At 35.6% G+C, this 8,203-nt stretch overlaps 1 protein-coding gene across 1 annotated transcript in view; it reads right to left on the bottom strand.

Annotated features, from left to right (window-relative positions):
• Positions 1-832: 832 nt before the first annotated feature.
• MAP4K3 (mitogen-activated protein kinase kinase kinase kinase 3) overlaps positions 833-8,203 on the bottom strand; it is a 353,947-nt gene continuing 346,576 nt past the window's right edge. Inside the window, exons 30-34 of the mRNA XM_007945046.2 lie at positions 5,162-5,230; positions 4,921-5,013; positions 2,602-2,672; positions 1,594-1,649; positions 833-920 (exon numbers count right to left, since the gene is read on the bottom strand). Of these exons, the coding sequence (XP_007943237.1) occupies positions 833-920; positions 1,594-1,649; positions 2,602-2,672; positions 4,921-5,013; positions 5,162-5,230 (377 nt within the window). The remainder of the gene's footprint in view (positions 921-1,593; positions 1,650-2,601; positions 2,673-4,920; positions 5,014-5,161; positions 5,231-8,203) is intronic.

The raw sequence follows: 8,203 nt of genomic DNA, 5'->3' as shown, positions 1-8,203 counted from the left end.
CCGTACCGCTATTCTGTGATTTGAAATTTTTTCAAAGGTATTGAATTTAAGCATGGACAAGCACTCTTACTGGATTCTGCTTAAATATAAAAAGACCAGTTACTACAACAGGTGGTAAATTGGTTTGTTTCACATAGAAAACAATCCAAATACATTTAAAAAAGATGTTGTGGAGCCAAATGCATATTGACAGTGTCACAGCTTACTTTTGTGACTTAATACATCACATATCAATACTTTGTGCAAATATAAACACCAGTGTACTAGCATTAAAATTAAAAACAAGATTATAAAATGATTACAGCCTCCATTACAATTTTAAAAGTTACAAGATTTATATTCACATTACTAAATTACATTTAATAAAAATACAATAGTGTTAAATGTACTGTTTTCATTGCCAGCATCCCATTTTGTAATATAACCACACCCAAGAATATACTAAAGAATTCTTAAAATATTAACCCCAATTGCATTTTTCATCAACATTTACATCTGTACAGATAAGACACTTACTTGTACATCTCATAAAAGTACATTATCTACATAAATTCTTAGTGTATGTCTTCAGCAATATCAAGTTTCACAGAAAAATACTGCCTATATGTACAAAGATTACATAACAATGAAGTAAGCACTTGTGTGGTTCAATATGCTAAATATATTCATACCACTTAAAACAAAAATTTCCCCATCATTGTCTCATGCCACAATAAATTACAAAGTAACTGAAGTCAGGTTACTGCAGCTTTTGTACAGCTTCAAGCATCCATAAATGTTGCAGCAGTAGTGTTCTTTCTTTCTATTGTTAACTGTCAAAGCATAACATTTCTCAGTAACTGTTTTCATGACCCGCCAGGATGTATAAATTGCTATTTGCTGTGGGGTTATCAGTTGGCCTACTTTCCAAAACCACGACCCTAAAAGTATAAACAAACAAACAAACAAAAATATAACAAAGTTATTCCTGAAAGCTAGTATTAGCATGAAAATTTTCCACTGCTTCTCCATTATATGCCTCTATAATTAGTGCTTACTTGATTTGTGGATAGAAATAATTTGCTAACCACTCAGATTTAAAGGGCTAGTTCCAACTATGGGAAGTAATGTTTGCTACCCTATCACCTTACACCTCTAAATCTAGTGTTCTAAAAGTGTGGTGGCGGCAGCTGAGGAGGTGGAGGGACCTGTATTAGGAATAATGCTGGGGACTTAATTCTTATAAATCCTAAAAACAATGTGCAGTTCAAGAATCAGAAAGTAAATCACATTAGAACTAAAATCCTATCTGGCACTAAATAAAAAAATTCTTTGCTTTTTATATATATTTCCTTTTCCCTACGCTGTAAATCAGACTTTAGGTAGTATTTTTAATGCAAAACTAGTACTGACAGATTGATAAATTTTGGAAGATCAGGCAGATGTGCAAAAAGGTTTTCTAACATTCTGACTTGTAAACTGTTTAAGTGTGTAAAATACAATGTTGAACATGTTACTGAGAAATTTCAATTTCCTTGAAAAAGAAGCCAGTTACATGCTAGATTTAATAAAACACATTTAGTTTCATGGATTTAATAAAACCCCTTTTCATACCTGTCAGATCCAAGGAGCCTGAAAATTCTTGTGCTATCTGAAATTTCTTGTGTTACCTGTTCAATTAAAATATAATTTCTTAAATTAGAAGACCAAAATCATAAATGGGCACTTTATTTATGACTTTACAGAAAAGAAACATATTTTCTAAGATGGAAATACATCCCTGCATGACTGTTAATTTATCTTCTCAGCACACAGGTGCATAAATTTGTTAGTCTAGGAAAAGCATAGCTAACGGCTGGTGGTTCAAACCCACCAGCCACTCCTCGGAAGGAAGGTTGGGCAATCTACTTCCGTAGTGATACTGACTCGGAAACCCAAGGAGGGGTCGCTATGAGTTGGGTCCGACTCAACAGCACATAACAACAACAACAACACGACACTCTGGGGGGGGGCAAGTTTTATTCATGTTATAACCCCAGCACTTTCCGGCTGAAATGGTGAACCAAAATGAATATGTCACATGGCTTGGAGTTAAATTATTCCTGTAAGGAAGATTGAAAGGACTCATAAGATGCAGATGAAAGTTAATAAAATGGAAGAAAAGAAGGGGCAAAGATTCATAAAAATGCTGAAGTAACAGAAATACAGAGGAAAGTGTCTTCAAGAGAAATGCAGAGCTCTTTACTTATACGCTGCATTCTGAAATACAAGGTAGGAAAGGTGTCTCGGGACTCTGGTGCCAGGCGATGGGTCTGGGACAGGTGAACAAAAATCTTGGTGGGTAACTTTGAGCAGTATTGGGAAGCTTTTCTTCTGAAGAAAAGGGCGATTATCTGGAAGTACATAAAGTATGCACTGAAGTTGTTTGAATAATGGAGAGAAAGACTTGGCTATAAAATACATGCTATCAAACACCAGACTGAAGAGAAGAAATAATAAGGTTACAAATCAAGTACTACTTGTACCAAGTAGCAATTTTCCAGTTAAAGAGGACCGTCTTAAGTAGAATTTCATAATGTCTTTTGACTATTTAACAGATATAATTTTTAAAGGATTACTTACCTCATTCGATCTGAAACTTCTGCCTTGCATTCCATGTTTCCAGAAAGCTAGCACACTGTCTTGCAGACAAACTAGCAGGCAAGAACAGCTCAATTACTGTTAATAGTACAAAAGTTCAACTGATAAGCATTATTTTATCCCTCCTTCTATCTTTTATAGCAATATTTCAATTGGTAACTAGTGTCAGACATTCCATATTTATATAGCATCTTTATCTTTTAGAATTTAAAAAAAGTTTATTGTGATTTGAATGAAAGTTTACAGAGCAAATTCATTTTCCATACAGCAGTTCATAAATATTTTGTTTCATGACATTAACTGCAATTCCCCACAATGTAACAGCTCTTGTTATTGTTGTTGTTATGTGCCGTCAAGTCAGACCTGACTCATAGCAACCCCTCCTTGGGTTTCTGAGGCAGTATCACTACGGAAGTAGAATGCTCCCTTTTCCTTCCAAGGAGTGGCTGGTGGATTTGAACCACCAACTTTCTGGGTTAGCAGTCAAATGCCTTAGGCACTGTTTTGGTTACCTAGGGCCACTCTGACAAGAATATACCACAAATGGGATGGCCTTAACAAACAGGAGTTTATTCTCTCACAATTTGGAGGCTTTAAGTCTAAGTTCAAAGTGCCAGGCTCTAGGGGCTGGGTGAAAGCCCCTCAACCTTGGGGTCCAGCTCTGCCTCCTGTTCCTGGCCCACTGGAGCTAGAGGCATTTCTTCACTCAGACGGCTGCTGAGGTTGAGAAGCTCCAAGGTTGACAAGGAAAAAGGCATAGTCCCAATGTTACCAAACCACACGGCAGGCCATTAACTTAAGTCCATTGTAAGTCCCAAGGTTGGCAGAGCATGGCAGGCTGCTGAGCAATGACATGGCTACATGCAGGGTCCAAGCATGCCATAGGCTAGAGACCATTCCCAAGGCTTCTCCTTATATGCATGAAGCAGACCACATCCCAAAGGAGCCTACCATGGAAGTGACTGCCAGTCTCATCATGGGGAATAACTATCACCAGGTGCCCAGCCACTCAAGCAGGCCCAGCCAAGTTGACACACAAACATAACCACCACAGGCACTATGCCACCAGAGCTCATATATCTCTCTTGCTTTCCTGAGATAAAGTCCACTACTTGGTAATGTAGAATATTCTTTGCTAGTATTTTATTTGGAATTTTCAAAATCTATTTTCATGAGCCAGACTAAATTATAACTTTTTTTTCTGTGCTAACTTTGTTTGGTTTTAGTATCACTGTTAAGGTGGGCTCATTCATGATTTGTTCAGCATTCCTTCTTTGTCTATAATCTTCAGTGGTCTGAACAGGATTGGGATCATTTTATCCTTGTAGAGTATATAAAAATCACCTATAAAGATCATCCAGTCTTTATGTCTTTTGTGGGGAAAGTTTCTGCTACTAGGCACTTCAGGCAAAAAGGCTGGGTTCAGGCCTGTATACTGTTTTGAGTTTCTGTTCTTTGTTTTTCTTGTATTTTTCACCCTGCCTATGACATATTAAGCATGCATTCCAATTCAACATCTTGAGCAGATGTCCCTCAAATGTCTTATCATCATCATTTTTTATTGTTGGGGGATGTGTGCTCTGGTTGGGAGGATGAGGGAAAATAAAACCAGAAATAAAAACAAATGAACTATCTGCCCGCCCCTGGCCTTACCCTCCACCCATCTTAAGTATCTTCATTTTATTGATAAAGGATATCAGAAAAATTATGTAGAGTGAAATATAATTTATAACTTTAATTTCTAATTATAAATACAAGTTTAAATTGTCAGTCATTTTTTTCCAGTACATCTCATATATAATGTTCTTCACTTTACTTTTCCTGGATATAATTATTTTAGAATACTAATTCCATCAGAAACCCTTTTTTAGAAGAAGCTCTTGTCAAGCAAAATTTAAGAATAACAAGAAGTAAAATTCTATATATTTAGAACTCTATGATCAGCAGATACAGTGACAAGAATACAACAGAGTATACTAAGTACTAAATTTAAAAATATTTAATAAGGAAACTCTACAGGAGTCTAGAGGAAATGAAAAAGCATAACTATGTTATGAGAAATGATATTTAATTATTTCTTTTGAAATACCAGATCTATAAGGAAGATTATTTACACTGTAGTTATTAAAGTATTTTTGAGAATATGTAAAAGTGAAAGCTAATACTGATCTCATATTCATTAATTATATCCTATACAGTTTTAAAAATGAGTTCATAGTCATATATTTTTTAACTTCAGGTAATTATCAGATCAATTATTTTAAATCAGTTATTAATGCAATCAGCCAAGAAATCACTTACCTATTGATTCAATCTGGAAATCAAAGGTGAGTTCTGAAGATAATTTTCTGCTAGATTTTAATCTTCCTTGAAGATTTACTATTTTAATACAACCTAGAGAGAAAAGTCACTCAGAAATGAATATAAAAGTAAACTTACATCTAAATCACAATAAAAATTAAAAAATAAAAAATACAAAAAAAAAAAAAAAAATAAAATAAAAGGTAAACTCAATACAACAAGTTCAGAAATAAAAACTTACAGTCCAAGCATACAAGAATGGTATCTCTCTCCAGCTGGGTTACATGAGTCACATTTGTCTGTGGGGTATCTACAACACACAAAAAATTTGATAAATCTATAGGAAAATTAAACTTTAAAGCATATAGATATTAAAAAAAAGAAATTCTGAGAATCACTGTATTTGAAATGGATATAAATCTTTAGATATACATAATGTAGCAGTTGAAAGCTTGGAATTCAGAGAGTCAAGCTGCCTGACTTCATACTTTGAGGCCACGTGCTAAATTACGTAAGTGTCCAACACAGTACTGTGGGATACTGCTATTACTACTGGTGGTGGTATTATTCTTACGCATATTTGAATTGGGAATCTAATTTTTCAAATTACAGGCATGATTCATTTCTGATTTTTAAACTCAGAAGGCCTGGAACTGTCCTCTGTGTTTAAGTGACTTGACTCCATTAAGTGAAAGTAGGATGTCTAAAGTGTGCAATGAACATCAAAACCAACATTGCTGAGATACAGGCATTTGTGCCTGGTCTTCTATTTCCTGAAGAGTGGGTCTGATCTCGAATTTACCTTACTGTTTTTCACTTCCCATGGAACTTAAGAGTCTTAGGACATCCAAGGACAGTCATGTTTCAGACCTACAAATATATTTTAGATCTGGTACTTTTCTAACTAACCAGGGTTGGAAGGATATAGAAAAGGCCCCCTGGAAGTCAGGCCAACCATATCTTTGTAGTTTTTATACAATTGGTGAAAATTAAGAACCTAATCATGTCCCTACAATCTACCTTGGTTCAAGATACTAGTCTATCAATAAGAAGAAAGTCAGACAAAGGAGGTTTTATCAATTGCTAATAAGAAGTTCCCAAACACTAGAATCATACAAAAAAAAAAAAAAAAACCCAAAAAACCCCCAAACTAAACTCACTGCTGTCAAGTCAGATCCGACTCATAGTGACCCTTCCTTGGGTTTCTGAGGCGGTATCACTGTGGAAGTAGACTGCCCAACCTTCCTTCCGAGGAGTAGCTGGTGGGTTTGAACTGCCAGCCTTCTAGTTAGCAGTCAAATGCTTCTAGTTAGCAGTCAGAGCTCCCAGAATTATACAAGGATCTTTTAAAAAAAATACTGATTCCTGATTGCCACTCCAAGATAGTGATTCTACTTTGCAGGAAAGTTTAGGAACCACCACTGGCTTATAATTTTATCTGATGAAGAAAAGTCCTAGCATACTTTTTTAACCTCTCTGTATCTTCATCTCCTCATATCAAAAACAGAGGACATACATCTGTCAAATTTAACTCCTAGTAAAAAGAATTCATTAGTATAAGACATGTCCTACCCACAGCTGTATAAAATCCTTTTGTTAGGAAACCAAGCTTTTCTTTCAACAATTAGAAGTAAAAATTAAAATACTTGTGAGAAGTAAGGCATTAACTGAAATTTACTAACAAAATAATAATCAACCAATAATCCTTTCCTATTAGAGAGAAAGAGATTAGAAAGGAAGAGTCCATCAGCTGTCTATAAGGTAAGATATTTAGATAAAGAATACAGTATGGAGAGTTTGGGGAAGCCAACGAAAATCCTCTTAAATGTTGCCAAGGCTTGGTCCTATTTTCTGTCAACAATGTATCCTTAAAGGAAAGCTGTCTTTCAAGTTTAATGTGTTGTTTAAACAGAACCTGAGCTTTCGCTAAGCATCTTATTTGTGATTTTTTAATTAACAAAACAAAAAAAGAAACTTATGTCCCTTAATTTTTTTCATTTTGTGCACAATCTTTCAGGCCTACAATAAAGTCTGGTGTAGTGCCTAAGGCATCTGACTGCTAACCAGAAGGCTGCTGTTCACCAACAGCCATTGCTCAGAAGGAAGACTGAGCAATCTACTTCCGTAGTGGTACCACCTCAGAAACCCAAGGAGGGGTTGCTATGAGTCAGATCTGACTCGATGGTAGTGAGTTTGATTTTTTTTTTCTCAATTAAAATCTTATTGGCAAATTGGTTCCTAAAACCCAAACCAAATCCACTACCACTGAGTTTATTTTTATTTATAGCAATTCTACAGGACAGAGTAGAACTGTCCCACCAGGTTTTCAAGGCTGTAAATCTTTAAGGAAGGAGATCTTTTTCTTATGGAGCAGCTGTTGAGTTTCAACTACCAACCTTTTGGTTAGCAGCTAAATGCTTTAACCACTACACTATCAGAGCTCCTAAGACAGTTTGCTTCTGTAAAGATTTGCAACCTTAGAGACCCTATAGGCCAGCTCTACTCTGTCCTAAAAGGATCAATATGAGTTAGAATCAAGTTGATGGCCAAACCAAAACCAAACTCACTATCATCAAGTTGATTCTGACTCACAGAGACCCCCAATGGGTTTCCAAGGCAGTAAATCTTTATGGGTAGAGTGCCCCATCTTCCTTCTGCAGAGCAGCTGGTGGGTTTGACTGCCAACCTTCTGGTTAGCTGTCAAATGTCATAGGCACTATGCCACCAGAGCTTCTCATGGCAGTGGGTGGGAACTGGTTCCTCATAGCCATAAACTCCAATAAAGGGCCTTTGTGAGACCTTTAGAAATGGCCTTCTAAAATGACCATTGTCTGTAACAATAAAATGGTATTTTCCAAGAGAAAACTTCAAATAATTTGGTAATTAGCTATGGAGAAAGGTAACTAGTTATGCAACTTGACAATGTAGACTAAAACTTAAGGAAATAAATTTTCTAAGACAATTATTTTCAAGCACTAAATTACTTTCAAATACTTTAGGAGAAGCTGCTTACTTTCAATTTGAATTCTACATACAAATTATGTTTTTTTTTTTTCTTTAAATTTATTAAAGTTACTGGATGGCACCTGTGTATCAATTGTAAGTCTATGCTGAAAAACTATACTTAAAATATTCTATAATTCAGCTTTTCCTTTTAAATTGGTGTTTCTATTAACCTGAGGTTGTGTATATGTGTGGTTTCCAAAGTGTGGTCTCTGACCAACATCATCAGCATTGCCTGGAAAAACAGAAAAATAAAAATTCTTAGGTGACCCTCCAGACC

This window comes from Orycteropus afer, unplaced genomic scaffold (assembly GCF_000298275.1).
Source record: "Orycteropus afer afer isolate SDZICR_OR568_19922 unplaced genomic scaffold, OryAfe1.0 scaffold00131, whole genome shotgun sequence".
Classification (NCBI taxonomy): domain Eukaryota; kingdom Metazoa; phylum Chordata; class Mammalia; order Tubulidentata; family Orycteropodidae; genus Orycteropus; species Orycteropus afer.
This window is presented reverse-complemented; position numbering and strand designations above follow the sequence as displayed.